At 36.8% G+C, this 23,332-nt stretch overlaps 2 protein-coding genes across 7 annotated transcripts in view; one reads left to right on the top strand and one right to left on the bottom strand.

Annotated features, from left to right (window-relative positions):
• The window catches only part of CMSS1 (cms1 ribosomal small subunit homolog), a 244,276-nt gene that overhangs the window by 207,355 nt on the left and 13,589 nt on the right, over nucleotides 1–23,332 (bottom strand). The gene's annotated exons all lie outside the window — the stretch shown is intronic.
• FILIP1L (filamin A interacting protein 1 like) overlaps nucleotides 1–23,332 on the top strand; it is a 159,711-nt gene that overhangs the window by 124,571 nt on the left and 11,808 nt on the right. For 3 of the 5 annotated variants that reach the window (XM_052793840.1, XM_052793839.1, XM_052793843.1), the window contains one exon: nucleotides 15,455–18,209. In XM_052793840.1, the coding sequence (XP_052649800.1) occupies nucleotides 15,455–18,209 (2,755 nt within the window). Of the gene's footprint in view, nucleotides 1–4,807; nucleotides 4,858–15,454; nucleotides 18,210–18,631; nucleotides 18,849–23,332 lie in introns of those variants that run through there. The other 2 variants (XM_052793844.1, XM_052793841.1) reach the window with 2 other exon arrangements.

Here is a 23,332-nt window from a genome sequence, read left to right as displayed (position 1 = left end):
CCTAGCTATAGCATCAGGGAAGAGGGCACCGTATAGTATATATAAAATGAAAAGAATCCTAGCAACCAGAACAAATGTAAGTCTATAGTAGAACACCAATACCCTGGATCAGTATCCTAAGCCCTTTACAATGTTTTCTGCTTGCTAGTCTGTCATATCTGCAGACTTGCAACCTATGTCCTAGCATTTTTAGATCTCTTCACCGATAAATGATTACTTGGTTTCCTACATATCCTATATCCAGTGGATTTACTACTTAATAAATACATTGTCAACTTATAAAGTGGAAAAGTTAGCTACGTTATGAAAAGATATGTTATGAACCAAAGTTAAGTAACAGACCTCAAAAAATGTGTCTGAGTAGAAAGGATAACCTGAAGTCAGAGGACTACAATATGATGAAGAAAAAATAGAAATAGCAATTCATAGAAATGCTATACATGCAATAAATGCATATATTTGATAAAGGCAGTAACTAGAAAAAGAAAAAAGCCTACCCATAGGTAAGACACTATTTCAGCTCCTCCAAATCCAACAGAGGAGGGTAACAGTTATCATTAATTTCTGCTTTAGCAATATCTAAAGTACCATCTGTATTGTGAATGCTGCTACCCTAATACAAATCATAACATCTACCAAAAGCCAGAAGAATTCCATTTCCCATAGTCTGTCTGTCTTAGATTGAAAGGGAAAACATTCTTCACTTAATACAGGATCAATTTTGCTCTCATTTATACTGGTAAAAGTCCAAAATAATTAGACTGAGGTATGATGATTAAAATGTCTGTTGTTTCCCCCAACCTCCAGTATTACACTCCTTTGTTTTATCAGATTTCTTAATATGTATTGAGAACATCTAATTTTAAGCAATTAAAACATTAGCTTGCATCACTTAACAGTAAAAGGAGGCAGTAAAGGAAAAGAATTATCGCATAATTCAGTCTTCAACAACGGCATTTCTTCACTTAAATTTCTTTATATAGTACTTTTTTTACAACATCTAACATAAAGAGAAAGCATTTTAAGAACAAGTATATCCTCCAGAAATTAAAGTCAACTTCCCATCAAACTGCATTGACCCTTTGTTCCTTCCCTGTCACTTCCCTTCCCTCCACTGACAAATGTCACATAACTGCTGACAGCACAATTTTTAGAGGTTTGATCCAGAAGACCAAGGGATGTAACTTAGACTTATTTTATTTTCCCCACCAGTACTAGTAAAATCAAGTTATTGCTTGATTTTTGCTGAGTAACAGCACTTTCGTATTATTTACCTAATACTGTGATGAATTATCACATTTGCCATTGTCATGGGGTGAAAAACCAGCCTGGTTTTACTCCCAGCAAGTTTCCCCTCTGTAGCAGTTCTTAAAAGGCTGGCACTTCTCTTCAGGAAAAATTCTTTACCAGGTGTAGTTTGGCATGGACAAGTGAGAAGCCACTGCTCCTCTGGACCTCTCCTGCAAATAGCTTCTCTCAAATCCTGGGTGTGGTTATTACCTGAGTACACTTCATTTAAGAAGCAATTAAAATAGCTAAGTCAGAGAATCCTAAGGAGTTTACAGTGTAGGAAGACAGATCTTTAAAAACCATCTTATAAAATTTTAGTTCTGACTCATTAATAGTTCCCCTTAATACTTTAGCCTGTCATCAAGTTGATTTGAACTTAGAAACTATTCCTTACCAATAAAAATAAATTATTTTTAATTGCTTAGGTTTGTTTTTCTCATATTGAATGGATTCTGCCATAGCATCCTTGAGGTTTATGTTGAGCTTTTTTGAAGTGGCTGAAAGCTTGATTAGTTCAGCCATTCAATAGACTGTATTACTCAGCTCCAAGAAGGTAAGAGGCATTGCTGAAAAATTCTAAATGTAGTGCCCAGTCTTGTGATTTAAGTGAAGTAATGGACATTTTGAGTCTTAACACCTTTCAGTATGTTATGCTGATTTTGAGGTTTGCTGCATTTTCTGTCAGCAAGACAAAAATCGCTTTGCTGCACGTCCAGGGCACCATGTTGTTTCTGGAAGGTCAGTAACAGCACTCACACTGATGGACCAATGGAGCACACTCAGGTATTCACAGCTCACTTTCCTCAAGTGTTCACAAATTCAAGGAAAATATATTTGAAGATTTTCTGTGGCAGTCTGTAGCCTCCAGTTAAAAACAGTACAAAACCAACACCTCCCAAAGCACTGCCTCCTCACCAGAGCAACAGAACTGAGGTGACAGTGAAGAGGTGAACGTTCATGCAATAAATGAATGCTAGCTGTGCAAACACCCAGCAACATCATTGTATAACCCTCCTTTAATAACAAAATGGAAAGCTTGGGGGTGCAAGTTCAAACCAACCTTGCTAGACAATATTTCAACACAACTCAAAGTCTTGTAACCTTGGTCATTCAAGTTGATAAATGAACATACTTTTTGCCTGTTGCAGAAGTCACCCTTTCTGCTACATCGTGCATGTCACAATGATGTAACACAACTGCTTGACTTCAGTCACGAACTGGGCAGGGGACCTATGGGTGACCACCAGAGAGTGGCTGCTGAGGTAAATAAAGAGAACTTGAGCCATTTTGCTTCACACTCTATGCTCACAGAAGCTGAGCAGCCAGAGCCCACAACCACCTAACTGCTCATACTCAAGCTTCAACAAACCTCTACAGATGTATTTCAGGTAGGGTACACAAAGCTCAAGTGAACATGACTGAAAATGTGGGTGGAAAAAATGGAATACTTCTGACAAGAAAAACATTAATCTTGCATACATTTCAGGGATGTGAAACAACACATCAACCGAATTTCGTTGTCCTTTATAGGCTTCCAAAGGCCTGGGAAGGAACACAACAATTGCACTCCAGAAATTATAGGTTAGAGTTCTTAAAGATCTGCCTTAAACCTAATATTCAAAGCAATTTCTTTCAAATTCATTGCAGATAGTGGATTTAAAACTTTGTCCTTTTTTTATTGGAGACTTATCTAGTGTTTGCATAGCAACTACTGTAATGAGAGCATAAGAGAAAAAGGAAAAAATTTAAAAACTGAAATGAAGCAGCATATTGCTACTACCATGAAAAAAACCACACAAGATTGGCTGTTTAAAAGTGGAAAGTAATACACTCATAAAACTCATATTTTCACTACATATTGGATTTCAGCACACGGACAAAACCATCTTAGAGAAAGTATAAGCTGACTGAATTCCGTCAACTTTTTATGGATTTAATCAATATTCTAGTAAAATATGCATAACTTTAAGTCAAATCATAAAGAAAATTAGGAAATTTTATCACTATTAAGTTTGGATTACCCGAAACTAATGTCACCCATCACATTCCCAAACATGATTCTATTCTACTTAGCTACACAGAGGTTTCTCAGAAGAAGCCTAATGTATGCCACAGTTGTTTTTGTTTCCAACTTCAGAATGCTCCCCCCAGTCAAGCACATTCTCAACCTCAGCAGAGCCATTCTGTTTCAGATCCCTACCCAGAGGAGAGGAAAATGAATTATATGAACCTAATTTCTTTTTTAAACTTTGGTCACTTGAACCTGGGGGTACAACAGCTCCACATTTGGGGCAGCCAACCCCTGACCTAAATAGCTGAAATCTAATGCTGAACATACTAACTTCCGTGTAGGAAGGTGGGGAAAAAAAATGGCAGTTTGTTAATACTCAAAGCTGAAACATTTTCTTAACTTGCAAGATAGTACCATATACTCCTTGATGCAAAGAGAAAAGGCTTTTCACTAGCAGCCCCTGTCACTCCCAAATTAAATACTGAATGAAATACTCAATGAAAAGGCCACCATGAACCTTGGCAGGCTTAAAACTTCTCCTAAAATACATGTTTCTAAAAACATATCTAATATATAAATGGGTATGTGCATTTGCTTGCAGGTGTGTTAGCAGAGCAGGGGGATAAAAAGCCTCTGAAGCGAAGTCAGCAAGTACAGCTTCAATATAGGTCAATTCAAGATAGGTAAAATAGACTGACTATGAAGGTGGTGCGGGGACACCACCAAGCAGTGGAGAATGTTCAGGCTTGTGCTAGGAGGTGCACAGTTGATTCCCTTTGGGAAAGAAGCAGACAACAGCTGACAAAAATCTTCAAGCTTACATATTTTGCTAACCCCTATAAAGGAGGAGGGAAGAAAATATAACAGTATACAAAGAAGCAGCCACTTTGAAAAGTGTCAGCTTGCCCTTGCTTTGTTCCCATCCTCTGCTTAAAGCTCTAAATGATTACTGCCATCTTTGTAAATAGCAAAATTCTTCTATTTCAGTCAGGATTAACTGGGTGGGGGGGAATCAGAATTTGACAAGGTAACATTTTATAACCTGTAAATAACCCCCTCATATCTAGGCTAATGCAGTTAACCAAACAACTAGCAAGTTCTGTCTAGAGATAATTGTGTCTCTATTTTCAGCATTTGAAACCACATTATAAATTAATGATAAAAGCTAAAATGTATTACATCAGAAACATGCCGTACATGAAAGCATGCTACAGCTCCTTCATTTTCAGAGTGACATCTGAAAATAGGAAAATATAACCTAAACATCACAGACCATAAGCCAAGAGGCAAGAAAAGAGATCAATTAGGGCATGTAGCCAAATGCCCTTCAGTCACATAATGATACTGAGTTATAAATCAATTTCGGGTACAATAACGAGGCAGAGAATGTTAGACTGAATGAACAGGGAACACCTGGGAGTCTAAAAGTCTTCATATGAAGGGGCAAGGGAAGCATACATACACATGACTCTCCTCTTTCCTAAAAAAGCATTTTTTGTATGACAGTTTTTGAAAGGCAGAGAAAGAAAACTGGAAAACAACTGAAGATGGAAAAAGTAAGTATCTCTCTTGGCTTTGGGAAGACTGTTCAGACCAATTTTAAAAGAGTTCAAGAAACCATTGGTCATAGAACAGATAGAACTAGTTAAATCCACTTTTTCATCATAACAATTCAGGGTTTTTTCCTAAGAAATAGAGAAACATTTATTTTCCAAAGCAAGCAACAGTTACTCCAGCTGCTGAACACACATGCTGGTAACTTTAAAAAAAAAAAAAAAAAGCTGATTCTAGATACAAATTGAGTGGACATATGACTAAAGGACCCAATTTTCTTTCATGCTTAAGCAGGGTATGTGATCTTTAATGCGGTAAACTACCAAGGCTGCAGAAGAATGAAAAATCTTACTTCAACACATCATAATCAACAGATCTGACAGTAAAAGATGTTCTTTAAACAATTCATCACAGCTGAAGAGGCTACTTAAATCAGTATTTGTTATTTAAATTATTTAAATATGTGAAATTAAATCTATGAAGTAAACCTTGGTTAGAACTACAACCATTAAAAAAATTCTCTATCACCTTTAGCTCTCTACTGTAGCTTCCTATCTTGCAGTCTAAAACAATGTGTTAATCCTCTTTGAAGAAGATCAGTTTGGAGAAACCATGTAAACTTAAATCCTGAAGAAGAGCACCTATGCTAAGGATTAACACACTTTAAAGAAACATGCATTGACTTTGCACCTTTAGATGATTCACCAAGTGCTCCCAGGCCAATGTGGCCCCAGGTCCTACTGAGACAAGGGAAAATGCAACTTTCAAACATCCCACACTTCAGGTCCCAACACATTCAGATATAGGAAACATGCAGCAAGACATTTAGCAGGATTAGGACAGAGAGCAAAAAAGTGAATTACCTCCAGGTAGCAAAGTCCCCAGAACTACAGAGCTTCCATACCTAGAACTGTACCCAGAAGCAATTTGTAATTCATCAGAAATAGTTTTAATACAATTTCTGAAGGTCACATACTGCAAAACAGGAAACTAGCAGCATTCTTCATCACTTGTAGCTTCAAAGCCATTGTTAGCTAGTTAACCATGCTGCAATGCATTGCCACAACCTCTCTTTCACCTGCATCCTCCAAGACAAAGTGCTGGCCAAGTCCGTCTTAGAGAAAATGAACACCCTCACATTATCAGGTCTACAGAGAAAAAAAAAGATGCGTATTTAGCTTCAAAGTGAAATCTCTGTTTGACATTAGTGTTATTACTGCTTTTATTACTTCCAGTCTTGGCTACTAGAAAAAGTTGCAACTGTATCAGCAAACCTGATTAAAGTCTTTTGCCTATTTGGAAATCCTCAACTACACTGCTTCATGCAACTTTGCATCAAGGAAAAATTAAGTATCTCAAGCTAAATTTGCAGTAACAATTAAGGTTCTTTTTTTCTGCCAAAAAACGGAATGGGGTGCCACCCAAGCCCAGTCTTCAAACACTCAGAGTTTATTATACACATACACAGAGCTACTTCAGAAAGTAAGCACACCAGAAAAAGGGATTGCTTTTGTTTTAGGATGTATGTATGTAATAAAGATTTCATGGGTACAAACAGGACCCTCAAGAAGTCATGGAATTTTATCCTCCTGCACAGGAGTGACACCACCTACATCATTCCTAAGGAATGTTTGTCTAATTGTTTTTAACTAGCCCCATTTCTCCAAATGATGGCAAACAGCCCCATTCAGTACTAACGTACCTTTATTTAACTTACAATGTTTAATCTATGTGGTTCTAATCACAATTTCATCACATAAATTCTTGTCATGTGCACTGAGCATGAGGAGAACATACTAAAGTTTGCAGCCAACTTCCACCTGTCTAAAAGTGAGTGGCTACTGTGTGACTGAGCAGTTTATCCAGGACTGGAAGCCACAAGGAGGATGCCTTCAGTTCAACAGAGGAAGTGCACGTGGCAGTATGGAAAGTTCTAAATTTTATCACCGCTGCTGACTGATAATATACAAACAAGGCCATGATTAGCTTAAGAGATAGGCACAGTGCCTATTCTGCCCGTGGATGAAAATGTGCCCCCAGACATTTATTTCTATATAAAATGTGTGTTAAAATTGTTTTAGAGAACATCCAGTTCCTGTAAATGTTATGGGAAAATGACATTTACGACTAACCAGTCTCCTCTGAGTAACATGAAGTGTTATTGTTGGCTGAGTGCCATTTTCTGTCATACCAAAAATAATAACTAATTGAAGTTTAAAAAAGTTTGTATGAATTGGATCCTTGCACAATTATACCCAGTTCTGGTCAAAACAGCAGCACTAGCACTGCCCCAGGTGAATCAGATACCAGAAAAGCACCTATTTTCCCAACTGCCCCCCCCAGAAAAAAGCATCCATAAAAGAGGTCCACCTTAAACCTACACACTGTGATGTTACATACAGAATAAAAAACCCATAAGTTATAGACAGGATTTATCTATTGTAATTGCTTAAAGAAAACTCAGATTGTTCCCTTAATCTAAAACAAGTATTATCATTAAACTGTAACGTGTAAAAAGATGACTTAAGGGTTACAAACTTACAGAGCTGAAGCAACTGTCTCATTCAGGGAATCAGAACTTCTGCAAACTCCTCAGTCACTTGAAGGATGCAGATTAAATAGCCAAGACAAAAACTCAGCCCTCTAACTATAACACTTCCATCAACAGTAAACACAGCATGGCAGTGATAACTTAGTAGGATTTGCCTCGTACAAACTAAACACACATGGCTGGGGTAATCAGTGCTAGTAGCAGCCTGACCAGAGATTTTCAGAACTTGGGCAAGCTGCGCTACCTTGTTTGTGCCTAATCTTCCCACGGGAAATGGGGGGAAGGCAGGCAGGGCTCTAAAAGACATTTTTCAGGAGCTCAATTAACTCCTGCTACAATTTTTCACTTGCTAAATCCTAGCAGTAGGCTGCAATGGTAACGACTACTGGTACTGACACTCCAAACAGACAATGCAAACACATCACCTGCCCCCGGCGGGGGGCAGGGAGGGGGAAGAAAAACACTGTCCTGTTTATCTCTGTAGTAATGAGGTTTTTTTATAACACCGGTTATTTTAAAAACAGCTCAATAACTGTGGTCAAGCAGTAATGTTCTAGCAGCAATGCTTAAAGTACACATTTAAAACTCAGATTCATAAAGTCACAGGATCTCTCCCATCAATTCAACTTGTTATCATTTAATATCAAATATCAAATAATCAAATTTCAATGACACTGTCATTTAAAAAATCACAAATTATAAAAAGCAGTAGTTGTCTTGGTTTATTTTGCATAGTTACCATACATGCTATTAAAACCTCTTTGGGTTAATACTAATTCTCAAAATAATCTGTTACAGTAAGTCAACACTGCTTTTCCATTTTAATAAATCTGAAGTTCAGGCACAAAATTTTACTTGTTAAAGATGAATAAAAGACAAAAGCAGGACCCGGATTAGTAACTGAGAAGTTCTGCCTCAGTCTTGTTGCTTTGACCCCTATACCACATCTCTTGTGGTTCATCTTTCCATTTCTTTCTGAAAGCTTTCCATCTGCAAAACTATAATTTCCTGGCTGACGTAAATTTGAAGAGTTCCAAATTCTGGTGTTGCATCTGAAATTACGTGCTTTATTTCCGACTTTACAGGCAGTGTGAAGGGGGGGCAGCGGCGGGGGCGGAATGAATATACACTACGGCAATACAAAAAACATCCCAAACTACTAACTAACAAAACCCAAGTCATAGTCCCTTGAGCCGGTTAAGTTATTGATGCATTTAGATTAAGAACAAAAGAGGATTAACAGTCACACTACATGCACAATTATATGCCATTGAAATGCCAACAGTAACAGATACTGACTTCAAAGAATACCTGAAATAGCTGTTAAATCTAGAAAAAGAGAAGAAGAAAGAAGAGTGCATCTCAAAAACGGTGACACATCAGAGTCCAGCTCACAGTTCATTATGCTATGTTTTCTAGTAGCTGAACTCTGGGACCCAGAGTTTTAAGGCTAACTTCAAGTAAAGCTCACTAATATTGTGGTATTGTCAGGTCAGTGCTCATTTACAATTGTTTTTCAGGATATGCAGTCAAGAAAAAAAACAAAAAGAAACAAAAACCTGTCAACGATTTAATAGGATCGCAACTTCTTCACTCCCACCTAAAAATCCTGCACCTTCCTAACAATCTGAGACATTGCAGTTAGCTACCGTTACAAGATTAGAAATGAACGGACAGAATTAACAACTATCATCTTGCACATTCGAATAGTTACTGCCACAGAAAGCATTAATACTTTTTACACAAGACTGATGTTTTGATAAGTGATTTCCAAGAACATCTAGATATGGAAAGAATATAATTCAAGACAGAAAATTATTTTCTTAAACTGAGGTTTCATGATAAAAGAAAATTGAATTTTAGTGCTGAATTAAAATTACTCCAACCGGAACTGAATGTTAATCCAGTCTTAAATCTTAAATTAACCAACATAAATTTGTTAAAATTTCTCATGCCATTTACTGTCATCAAACTCACACAGGATTTCATAACATTTATGAGCGCCAATATCCCTACATCACCAGGAAGAATTTTCAGCAGCTTAGTAGTTGTGAAATCATGGTCACAAACAACATTACTGTTCCAGATTAATTAATTTTCAAAAGAATATATTATCTGTGTATGTTTACTCAGCATCACAGCTAAATACATTGGGTTATCCATTTGAAATTTTGCCCGTTAACCCAGAACTGGCAACATCATTCATCATATATGACTTTTATTAAAACTCGCAAAGCAAGTCAGCATTTTAAGCATCAGATAAAAAAAAATAATTACTCCGTGCAGTAATAAGCAGAACTCACATCCCCCTCATTAAAAGTTCTCATTTCATAAAATAAATTTCCTTATTGGGAAATTTGCCTTACACACTAGTCTCTTGCAGTTGAGACACCCTTTGTGGATGTTTGCATCCTAGTATAAACTAATGATTTAAAATATACATATGTAAATAATATACTGGACAACAAATTTTAAAATAAGTGTTTGTGTTCTGTTGGGAAGTTCTGACTGATTCAGATAAAGCCAACAGATTACACAACAGCTATGGTATGTTGTTGCTGCTGTAATTTCAAAGGCTTTTGACTTTCTTTATGATAGGAGGAAAAAAGAAGCATTAATAAAAGATAATAGAGAGCCATAAAAGTAGCTATAACATATGTCTTCATAAAAACTACACATCAGTAAGTAGAACTGTAAGCAAGGGAAAAAAAAAATGCATAGCCACCTCAAGACCAGAAACCCATTTTAACAAACCCAAATTTTGTTGCAATAAACTTTGGAAGGTACAGACAGACTGGCTTTCTCCTGAAAATAAATATTTAACTGCCTTGGTGTCAAAAATTACAACAACTTGTAAGATCTACCAGAAATGAAGCAGCATGTTTCTTCTCTTATTAAAGGCCAGACCATGGCTTATTGCTAACTGGGAAGAATGCCTCAGATGAAGAGGCATGACTTCATCTACATTTAAAAGCTTTCAGCTTAGTGTTTTTATTTGCATTGTAGAGGGGGAAATTCAAGCACATGTCCAAAAACTTTAGAAGCAAGTCTCCCTCATGTTATAACCTGTAAAACCTCTAGTAAGCCACATCTTTTACCTCAGGGAGGGTGAAGAGCACGAGCTAGATAAAAATATGTATCTTAATGATTTGCACACACGCATACCAAAAAAAAAAAAAAAAAAAAAAAGAGAAAAAGTCACAGATGTTCGAAATCTCAGTCATTTCTGCAGGATGATCTGATAAAAATAAGGATATTGATAAGGTGTATATTAAAATCTCAATACTTTGGTGGAAGGAATGATAAAAGTACAGCTTTACAAAGCAACGCCTATTTCACTTGCATTCTTACAGAACACAGCCTTTTCTAAAGTTATCATTAGAAGATTGCTTAAAGAAAAAAATAAATTATTGTTTATCCTTAGAGTAATGATACATTCTAGAACAAACTCAAAAAATTAAAAAATAAGGGTCTTGCAATCTCAGTCTCCCACGCTTTCTTTGGTTTCCCTGAAACTCACAAGGAAAAGCTGCCCCCTTAGAATCCTATAAAAACATAAATTAAACAACGTTGATGTAATACATGTCCCCCCATGACAACAGAAAATGCCACTTAAAGAAAAAATGCTATCATGTGACACCAAGACAATGAACTGTTTTGGGAACGTCTTGTGGAAAACACATAGTCATTATATAGCAAAATATAATGTAGTGTAGCTGAAGCTATATGCACTTGAAAAAAAAAATTACCTGTAAAACAAGACAATGCAATTGAATGCATGGTATTAACACCAAGAAGCTGTAGTATGCGTGCTGAGGAAAGCCATTACAAGCGATTACTCCTCTCTCAGAGGAAAGCTGACAAATACAATTTCTTTAAGGAAATAAAAAAGCAGGCAACTGGTATTGCAAACAAGTACAATAGTAAGCCACAATAAAGGAGTAATTTATAATAGAAGCTCTGAAGAAAAAGTAATAAGACACTGCCCTGACTCTGTTTAACTACCTAACATTCATGTTCATAAAAACAATTTCCAATGCCTGTTTTTGCTGGCCTGGATTCAGAAAGGGTTCTTGTAGTCCTATGAAGTCAACTGCTTGGAATTATCTGTGAAAGCTTTGACTAAATGATATACCTACCTTTGCCTAATATTAAATTACATGATCATGAAATTCAACTGGAAATGAAAACGATAAAAATATTTTATTGGATAGGGGAGTGCCTGTTCTTTTTTTAATTATTATTTTTTTAAGCCAACTTTTTTTGACCTTTGCATATTTTTGGTAAAATTGCTCTCAAATACTCCGGATACACTTCTTCAGGAAGAGAGTATTTTGGATGAAGTTAACACAAAGTATTTTTATTCTGTCACAAAAGTATGCAAAATATCACAAAGTACTATTATCAGTTACAGCACTTCTTCAATTAAACATGTGATTTGCCTTAATTCAAATGATATACATAATCAAGCCCTGACCTGCAGAAGTCAGGTTCCCCCAAAAAGCTGACCAAAACCAAGCTATGAATGAAAAAAAAAAAACCAAAAAAAACCAAAACCCCAAAAAACCCCAACACCAAAAAACCCAAACATTTTAGGGTCCTCTTCCATTCCTAAGTGCATGTGCGTAGACACAGCTTCTGTGACCTACTGAACCATGAAACAGGAATTCAGCAGCCAAGGAAAAATTCTTCTGCAAATATTAACGGACTCCCAGTTGACTTCTTACGATATCAGTCTCAACTCTATCCAAGAAATCATTGTCTATTCAGCACTGTTGAGGGCACTTTCCATATAGGAATATATGAATAAGCATACAATTATCAAAAACAAGTGCAAAAACTTGTTTAACTACACAATGTATTAAAAAAATATACCATGCTTAATACACCCCTTCTTTCTGTTTAGAAACACATTAAAATCCTTTAACTCACAGCTTCTGCACTATGCTCAGTAACTTACCTTCAATGGAGTGATTTTACAGAAGTATTTTTTTTTAAAAAATAGATCTCAGGGGTTAGAAATGCTTGTATTTCTCTTTGAATCTTAAAACTGCATTTATCTTTTGAATGAAGGAAACATTTTTAAATACCCTAAAGTCTTTTGGCATGACCAAAGAAACAGAATCTCTTGAAAATGCTTCTCAGTTTATACAATGATCCAGGTCAGATACCAGTAATTTAGGTACTTTCGTTCAAATAACCCTTGCAACACAGACTTGACCAGAGATTGGGTTATACTACCTTACTCAAGCACTCAGTTTGGGCTGGAAACTCAAGTGCTTTACTGAAGCAAGTCCTAAGCATTCCAGATACCTTGAGAAATGAAGTTATAGAATAAAGAAAGAGCAGAAGAAGATAGGAAAAAAATACAAATTGTACATACACTGATGCTCACTGGAAGGACTGCTGGGATTATTCACTTTAACATTTGTTAACTTATTTTATTTTTTATGCACAGTTATGTTATGTGCATCATAAAAACTTATATAGCATCCCTGTGAAAATTACAATTGTTGGTTACCATTTGGTCTAAGAGTTTTCTTTCCAAAGCAATTTAAGGGGCATCAGTCACTGGAGCACTATAATTTCATTGGGCCAGAGAGATACCAACTAGTTAATACGGAAGTGTTGGGTAAGAATTGACTAATTTAGGTATTAATCACCTCAGCTAAATTTGCCTCACAAAAATAAATTATAGTGAAGCAAGCTATAAATGAATCAAATGCTAATAAGCCCAAGTCTATTTTAACAGTATTAATATAAGATGTCTTAACTCCATGCACACACAAAAACTGTGTTCATTCCAAATGAAATTGTTAGTTATACTTCTGTTATGGTTTTATATCTATGGCAACGGTAAATCATCAATTGAACTTCACTACTAAAGCATTTAGAGACAAGGGTGGGGAGGGAAGAGAGATTTTTATACTAAAAAGAACTTAAACTGAAAGTAGCACGGAAAAGTGGAGAGAAGTTAATACACCAACACCACAGTAAAAAGCTGCCTTTGAAGATGGTGCAGTCTTCTCCCCATTTATTTGTTCTGTTAACCAGCAGTATTCCTTCAAGCTCATTTCGCAAACCTCTCCCTCTCCACTTACACTTTTTCATGTCTGTTTTCCACATTATGTTAATTGACTGTTGTAAAGAATCTGGGACTGCTTTAAGTCTTCAATATCACTCTATTTATTGCTACTTCTCATTCCGTTAATTTTTCATGTAAAGCATTTCATTACATTCAGTATAGTGCAACTTATGCACTAAAACAAAAACAGAGGGAATGGTGAAGACGTTATAGAAATTTCATAGTCATAGACTTCTATACAATATCACCGTTAAATCAGACAAGTCTGATGGACAGTTGTAGAATGCCAGGTACTTCCTCTGTCTGTGCAGGGAAACTACAATGCTGCCAAAGGGGATGCTGCTGAGGCAGCCTATTAAAGGCCCAGAAATAAATGCCTCCAGTCAGTCAACAGCTAATAAAGAGCTGTGCTGTTATCTAAGCTCTTCCTGAACTAAAAGGATGGCTGCAACAGGAACTTGTCAGTGGGAAGTTGTAAAGACTCACCACTTGGACAAGGGCATCACAATAGTGACCAGAGACAAATGTGGAACAGGAATCTTATGTTTCAGCAGCAACTTCCAGAGAGTCATCATCATCATATTTCAAAGGGGGGGAAAAATAAGAAAAAGTAAGGGGCCTCAGCTAATGAGTACTGAAGCAGTCATTTTGTGCAAGTACAGTCCTGATATGCAACTCATCTCCCTTGCATGATCTACACAACTGGATACATACCATACATATGAACAACAGTGAAACATACAAATTCTAATACTTTATTACTTCTACCTAGACTTTTCAGATTTTTCTTTAATATCAGAATATACTTATAGTTTGGCTCTGGAAAAAATCTAATTGAAAGGAGGCAAATGTGCTGGCCAGATCTAATCATACCTCAGATCAACTCCACAAGCATCTCCCTGACAAATAGAAGTCCACAAAAGACCTTCATTATTTCAGGTATTTGGAGGTTTCTTAGGATCTTACATAAACAAATGCACAACCTTATCCCAAGTCTCTAACAAATTAAGTATGTTGCATCTCAGTAAAGACTGAGTACCAATACAAGCTTGTAAAACTAATTTTGGAAAACAGTTATGAAAAACTTCAAGAATCATGTAAAAGCAGGGTTGCACTTAGATGTATCTGCAAGTTTTGGATATTAGACCAAAACCAAGCCTAAAAGACAGCAAGACGTTTGGGCTTTCCTAAGTTCAAAAGGCACAACCGGAATACCTGTTTATCTCCTGACTGCATTTTTTTTTTTTTTTTTGTGTATGATACAAGGTCACAAGGCCTGCCTTTTCAGTGAGGACTGACTTACCTACAATGTTTAGTTTTGCTCTGATGTGCTGCTTAGAAATTGACATTAGGCAGCCTGACTAACGGCCTAGTGTGGCTACATTTCCTTCACATACTTTAACATCCATAAGGTTTAATCATAAAGCATCACAAAGCATCATAAAACATCAGGATGGTTTATAAGTAACTTACAGTTACTAGGAGGTTTATGATGCTGTAAATCATACCTGCCCTTGAAGGCTGCACTGATTTAATTTCTCAACCACTATGATAATCACATTTCTTAAAAAAACCACCTCCCCCAACCCAAAAAACATGCAATAACCCCCCCCGCATGCACATATGTAGCCTCAGCAAACAGCCAAGATCAGTGTTGTTCCAGTGCAGAATACCAAAAAGTTGTGTTGCACTGATACCTGTCAAAAGCTGAAAATATAATCAAAGATGCATAATTACTGAAGTTGTTAAGTCTAAATGACCATATTGAAGTGTCCATTACAAAAGCACTTCTGAGTAGAAAGCAAGGCCTGTGGGCACTTCCCCATGATGCTACAAGGAGAGATCTGCTTGTAGTTACAAATGGATGTTCATACACATCTGGCAGAGATGTCATAGTATTTCAAGTGTGTTTTTAAATGCCCATTAGAATGGCTACAAAATACAATATTATTTCCTCCCACAGATTGAAAAAGCTTCTTGAACAAGAAACAGCATATCAGGCAAAAAAAGAGAAGGAAAGCAACAAGAAAATAGCTGAACTGAAAGAAGAATTGACTAAACTGAAATCCTTTGCTTTAATGGTGGTGGATGAACAGCAAAGACTCACTGAGCAGTTGAATCAACAAAGTCAAAAAATTCAAGAATTAACCACTTCTGCACAACAAGCACAAGAGAACCTGGCTTTTGCTGAAGCAAAAGTTCAAGAAGAGGAACGGAGAGCCAGCAGGCTGGAGGCTGAACTTCAAGCCCAAAGCAGTAAGATTTCCCAAGACCAAGAAGCAATGATGGCCAAACTAACCAATGAAGACAGTCAGAATCGTCAGCTTCGGTTAAAATTAACTGCTCTCAGCCGACAAATTGATGAGCTGGAAGAGACCAATAAATCTTTACGAAAAGCAGAGGAAGAACTGCAAGATCTAAGGGATAAGATAAATAAGGGAGAGTGTGGGAACTCCACGCTTATGACCGAAGTAGAAGAACTACGGAAACGACTGCTGGAGATGGAAGGAAAAGATGAAGAGCTCATAAAAATGGAAGATCAGTGCAGAGAACTTAATAGAAAGTTAGAAAAAGAAGCATCGCAGAGCAAGAACCTTAAAGGGGAAGTTGACAAACTCAATAAAAGAATTATTGAGCTGGAGAAATTAGAAGATGCTTTCAACAAGAGTAAACAGGAATGTTACTCCCTGAAATGCAACCTAGAAAGAGAAAAAATGTTAACAAAGCAGTTGTCCCATGAGCTGGATGGCTTAAAAGCTAGAGTTGGTGAGCTTGAAGCAATTGAAAGTAAGTTAGAAAAAACTGAGTTTACCCTTAAAGAAGATTTAACAAAGCTGAAGAGTCTAACAGTGATGCTTGTGGATGAAAGAAAAACTATGGGTGAAAAAATAAAGCAAACAGAAGAAAAGCTGCAAGCTGCAACTTCTCAGCTTCAAGTAGAACAAAATAAAGTGATGTCCGTTACAGAAAAACTAATTGAGGAAAGTAAAAAGGCACTGAAATCAAAATCTGATGCAGAGGAAAAAGTGTCTAGTGTTACAAAAGAAAGAGATGAACTGAAAAACAAACTCAAAGCAGAAGAGGAAAAAGGAAATGATCTTGTTTCCAAAGTGAATATTCTAAGAAAAAGACTTCAGTCACTGGAAGCTGTTGAAAAAGAGTTTCTTAAAAGTAAACTTAAGGAGAGTAGTAAATCCACCACGTCCTTGCAGCAGGAAAACAACAAAATCAAAGAGCTTTCTCAAGAAGTTGAGAGGCTTAAGCAGAAGCTGAAAGAAATGAAGGCCATAGAAGATGATCTTATGAAAACTGAAGATGAATTTGAGTCTCTAGAACGAAGATATGTCAACGAACGGGACAGAGCCAAGCTCCTGTCAGAGGAGCTGGAGGCTGTGAAAATGGAAGTCACTAGGTATAAATTAACAGAAAAGGCAGAGTCCAATCAAGAGCAGCGCCTTTTTAAGAAGCTCAAAGAAGAGGAAGCTAAATCAAGTCACCTTTCCAGAGAAGTAGATGCACTAAAAGAGAAAATTCATGAATACATGGCAACAGAAGACCTAATCTGTCACCTCCGAGGTGATCATACAGTCTTGCAGAAGAAACTCCTTCAGCAAGAAAACAAGAACAGGGAGTTAGCAAGAGAAATGGAAAGCCTCATGAAAGAATTGGAGAGGTACAGACGCTTTAGCAAGAACTTCAGGCCCAGTCTCAATGGAAGGAGAATTTCTGACTTGCAAGTTTTTTCTAAAGAAGTCCAGACAGATCCAGCAGACAATGAGCCACCCGATTACAAAACCCTCATGCCTTTAGAGAGAACAGTCATAAATGGGCAGCTGTATGAAGACAGTGATAACGAGGTCAAAGACAACAATGAGGAGGAACAAGCAGTGTCTTTCAAAAGCAACCCACCCATTGCAAATGCCGTGAACAAAAAATTGTGGATCCCTTGGATGAAGTCCAAAGAGAGCCACCCTCAAAATGGAAAGATTCATACAAAGCAAAATGGAAACTGTGCACAGACTGGAGACCTCGTGCTAAGCCATACACCTGGCCAACCTCTTCACATAAAAGTAACTCCAGACCATGGACAGAACACAGCAACACTTGAAATAACTAGTCCTACCACTGAAAGTCCTCACTCCTACACAAGCACAGCAGTTATACCCAACTGTGGTACTCCAAAGCAAAGAATAACCATTATTCAAAATGCCTCCTTAACACCTGTAAAATCAAAAGCAGCAGAAGGTTACATGAGCCCAGAACAAGTAATTTCTCCTATTACTATGGCTACTTTTGCAAGATCACAAACCCCTGAATCATGTGGTTCTTTAACTCCTGAAAGAACAATGTCCCCTTTGGCTTTACCAGGTTCAAGTCCTCAGGAACAAATACTCTGCTCGGAGCCTTTGGAAATGGGAGCCAAGCATGCCATTTTTAGAGTATCCCCAGATAGGCAATCATCATGGCAATTTCAGAGATCTAACAGTACAGGATCAAGCGTAATAACTACTGAGGACAACAAAATCCACATCCATTTAGGAAGTCCTTACATCCAAGCTCTCACCAATTCCAAGCCCATCAGCCCTTGTAATCCGGTGCAAGACAACAGAACTCCAGCACTAGCTAATGGCCTACCCAGTAAGCCCACCAATAAAATCACCAGCAGTATTACTATCACACCAACAGCCACTCCTCTCCCACGGCAATCACAAATTACAGTAAGTAATGTCTATAACTGACCCCCATCCATGCTGACACCCTTACCAGCAACCCATCCTGTTTTTCATCCCAGCAAGAATTATTTGGAACAGCCTCTTTACTTTGGGAGAGATCTGTGCATGAACTATACAACAGTATATGGAACTAACGTTAAGTTTTGCCTGCTTAGTGTTATCAAGTGTGCACTTACTGTATATCTTCTCATCGAAATACAGTTATGTAAAACATTTAGTCTTGCACTTGTATAAATGCATCTTTATGTATTTCCATTTTCAGAATAACTCACATTACTTTTGACTGCAACTTGTCTTGGTAAAATATTTTAACATTACAAAACCAGTAAATAATTGATTATTTTTATCATTGCTTGCAGAATATTTTTGTTCGTTATGTGTTTTGTATTTTTTTGCATGTATGGTAGAACTTGAATTAAGCCATAATATTGCTTGCTAACTTCAGGTAAGACTTGATTCATTATCTTCCCTGCTATTTCCCCAACTCCTCCTAGCCCTCTCATTTCACTTAATTATCAGTATATCACACACAAATACTCAGAATATTATGTACTGTATCTCATTACAAATTTATGATGCATACATGTATGTTCCAGAGCACAACCACGACTTTTCCTCCACGTTTTTTGTTTTGTTTTGGGTTTTTTTTACACTGTTTGGTTAAAACTCTTTTTAAACCCTCCTGTAAAACTTTCCTGTAAGTGAACTGAATTCACAAGCTTGTATCACAAAATGATTCTCCCCAAACAAGCCAAGTGGTTTTTTCCAATACAACAGAAAAACTGCTATCATTTAGGTATGCTGTAAAACAGTAAGCAGCAACACTTACATTCTTAAAGGATAACTCAGAATAATGGTTTCACACATAATATTCAAATTTCATCTAAGCTCCTAGCCATCAGTTCAGCATACAATATACATCACACAGGTATACTGAAGAAGAAACAAGATTAGCAAACTATGGCATACCTTCATATTTTTCATATAATAGGCAGAGAAGCCTTGACAGAAAGATTAAGAAGTAGTACTAGACCAACTCTCCAAACATGTAGGCCTCTAGGACTAGGATAAATAGGAGTACCATACACAATGGACAAAACAGGTTAAAATATTTCAATGATGGATACAGTATTAGTGCCTAAGAAAAGGACAGAATTGCTTACATTTACACATGTGCCAAGCAGTCAGTCTTAACCTCCCAGAAAATATTGCTAGTAGTGGACTAACTTCACACTGAATGTGAATCAGCCCAAAAGACCTGGAACGCACTTTCAAATGTCTCTTTTTCTCAAAAGCTGTAAACCGCAAATGTAAATTGGAACATTGCTGCTTAATTTTAAAAAGTTAAATGCCCATGTATCTTATGCTCTTGGGAGGGGGATTATTTTTAAAAAAAATTCAAGCTCCTTCTCAACCAGGAAGTTTGCAAGTAAGCAAAAAGTTCCTATTCACTAAACCCTTATCTTTATTCAGCTTACATTATCTAGAGAAAAAAAAAAATCATTTCTGCAGTATAACTTAGCAACTGATTCAGCAAAAGACTTTGGTGCATGCTTTCATATAACAAGGAACTTTTACCATTTTAAGTCCTTTTGATGGACAAGAATCTAAATGATTACAACTGTAGGTAATAACTGATTTTAGAAGGAACACTTTCTATTGAAATGCAAAGCCCACAACCCATACACAGTTTTTCTCAGTAATATTAACAATGGGAAGAAAAACATTAAATTATAAGGTATGTGGTAGAAATGGATGTAACAAATGTATTACAGTTGAGCAGTAGCAATTTTAAAATGTGGACCTGCACAACCCTAGCTTAATGTCATGCATAACCTGATACAGCATCTCCTGAAGTTACTGGGCTTCATAAGAGGTCACTCCTACTTGTTTTGTCTCAGTTTATCTCCAATGACTGTAAAAGTGAAATCTGACTAAGATCTGGGTCATAAGTACCTAGTCTTATTCTGCAAAGCAAACTTTGGCTCCCACCAACTTCAGCAAAAGTTACTGATCAAGACAGCAGCCAGCACTCAGGCAAGTCAAGATTATAGTAATTTTAGATTGTGTTAATTATATGAACAAGTTAATCAACTACATTTAGGTTACACAGTCTTAACCGCAGGGCTCATTCAAAATAAAAAAGCAGTCCATTCCAAACACGTTCTCTGCACTTCTAGAATTTGGGACACTGCATATCCTGCTGATCCATACCCAAGATCTCTGCAGGGGCACATTACAAGAAAAAAAAAAAACAAAACAAAAAAACACCTTTGTTTCATACCTGGGTTCCAAAATACACAGAAAATGTGTTGACCATTAACCACCTGGCCATCTATTACAACATCTTATAAAAGAAAAGCATAAATCCAGACACAGCAACAAGCACACTTAGTCCTTTGGACAATTACCAAGCTATTATGAATAAGGGCATTCAGAGTTTAAAGCTAGGTTTTGAATATAAAACCTAGGTGAGAGTTCACACTACTTACAAGTTTAATTATTAAATAGGACAGTACTGCTGTTCACGTCTTAATCCTTACACTCATGATGGTTTACCAGTAACTGTCCAATTGACAAAAGACAAAGGAAGCACCCACTCATGATCATTAACTCCTAAGTAAGAAGCATCACCACTGCCTGTAAATGAACTTGCTACTTTTCCTAAAAACACACCTTGATTAAGGGATAATGTTTACATTCCCCTGCTGATGAAACAATCTATGTGTAGATCTTCACTGACTTCACAGTGGAATTTTTGTCATTCATCTCAACAGATGAAAAATCAAGTAATTATTTTGCCTGAAAATAAGGTTTGCAGAATGAAACAGGTTCATCCTTTTCAAATTCCCAAGATCTATTTCAAACTGCACAGCAGAGAAAACAAACACCTGGATGTATTTGTTGAGAGCTGAAACTTACTTAACTGTTTGAACAGAAATAAGTTAGCTGTAATTTTATCATAAAATAACAAATAGGAAGCGTAGTTTAAGGATTCAAATTACCTATTTACAAATTAACCTCAAGTTATTCAGATCACCACTCCATATTTCAGATTATTTCCATTTTGCTGAGTGGGAATATTCACCCACTTCCTTGGCAGACAAAGAGAAAACAGCAGAGCAAGGAGAAAATTAAATGAGCTGTCTGCAACTTGATTTAAACACTCTGAACAAAAACATCTACCATAATTATATTAAAATTCAACCAAGTAAGGCAGCTTTTCTAGGAATTTCAATCATTCTATAAATGGTAAGTATTGCTGTTAATTTGGAGGCTGAGACACTTTTGTTTTCAGCATTTGCCTAAAAGCCTAAAATCTGATAGGTATGTAATGATTCAATTAAATGTTAAAGGGAAATGTGGTCACAAAGTAAGTAGCATATATCAGAGGGATTAAACTGTGAAAGAGAACGTAAAAGCAGCTTTCAACAGATCATAATATCAATGCTTCTCTTTTCCAAAACTCTTAGAAAGCATCTCCTCTGAAGTCTAAAAATCTACCCTTTCCCCTGGATGTTAAGTCCCCAGGAAAAAAAGGGAGAACTAACTGATAAAAAATGGCAGTAGTTATCAGTCTTCCTTCATCTTTTCAGTTTTATTTCAGTGAGTGAGCAAAGGAACACAAGCAAGGGCAGCACAGTTTGGTGCTCAGCATTTTGAAGTCATTCTTCTTATGTGATTAAATATTTCAGAAGAAATATTTGTAATTTTTGTCCTTACAGGGAGGATGGATGAGGGGAGGGAGGGAAAAGGAGAAAGAAAAAAGAAAGTAAGAAGCAATAATGGTATTCTGAGAGCAAAGTGTCCATCCATCAACTGAGAGGTAGTATTTCAAGTTATTTAAAAACCTCCCTCAAGTAGCTAATTAAGAAATAGAATTGACAAAAATTAAAGGAGCAGCCAGCTAATCTTCCTGATCCCCCTCATCTGGGGACAGAATGTAAGGCTATAATAAGAAAAAAGACCTGTATGTAAACATCTCATGGAAGGCTTAAGAAGTCATGCTCCCTGCACTGGGGAAAAAATAATCAGAAACAGAGTTGTACAGCACCACTTTCTGATTGAGACTGAATGGATGCTGCAGGGTTAGGTGATGGAAATGGAGTAACCATCTGCAGGATGACTTTGTCCCTAGGAAACAGATAGAGACAGGCAAAACAAAACCTGACAACTGCCTAATCTCCAGGCTTAAGCAAAGATTACCAAAACATTATGTTACCAAGAAACAGAAGAGAAAAAGATCTTATGGTTCAAGTAGAGCACGAGTGGGTGTATAAAGACATTTTAAAATTAACACCAAGTACTGTAAGTGGGAAATTGATAAAAAAAAAAAAACCAACCTTAAAAATGTAAGCAGCATGAAGTCTTTTCACAAACCTGCAGTCAGTAGCCCCAAGATGCAGCTGACTAGCATACCGCTCAATGACCCAGCATACTGTGGGCACCCAGAAAGCCTCAAATATCAGAGCTGTCAACTGAACATGATTCTCCTCTGACCACTAAGCAAAGTACTCTTGGGAAACTGATTTTGAGTACGAAAGGAAAGATCTCTTATCAATGACTCTCTATTTGCCAAGCAGAGGCCTGATATCACACAGTCTTCATACAGGGATGGACAAAAGAAGCTCCCTCCCCTTTCTTACCCCTGCCACATCCCATATCACAAAACACTGCCCTTACAGTTATGCTGTCATCTCTGTTCAGGAAGGCAGCACAGAGAGCCAGGTCAAGAAACTAACCTGGATTTTTAAAAACAAAAAAACAAACAAAAAAAGCACTCCAAATATACAACAAACATTCATCAGTCCCATTAACATCCTTCTGGGGTAGTAAGAAATTACTCCTCTTTTAGGAGAGAAGTTAATTGACTTGTGCAAAATCACAGCAAGGCAGCTTCAATTGTGATTAGAATCTAGCATTTCTTATCCTTGATTGTCTCATACTCAAGCCATTATAGGTCATGTTTTATCCCGTAGAAACATCAATCTTGGCTGGACAAAAGGTAAAGGTTTTTTTAAAAATATCATTTTTATATTTATATAAAAAGACATTTTTAATATATATTTCAAATAGAACTCTGATTAACACACCTTTAAATATGGCCT

The sequence above is a fragment of the Harpia harpyja genome, chromosome 8 (assembly GCF_026419915.1).
Source record: "Harpia harpyja isolate bHarHar1 chromosome 8, bHarHar1 primary haplotype, whole genome shotgun sequence".
In the NCBI taxonomy this organism is placed as follows: domain Eukaryota; kingdom Metazoa; phylum Chordata; class Aves; order Accipitriformes; family Accipitridae; genus Harpia; species Harpia harpyja.
Note: the sequence above shows the minus strand (reverse complement) of the source record. Positions and strands in the feature narration are given on the sequence as shown.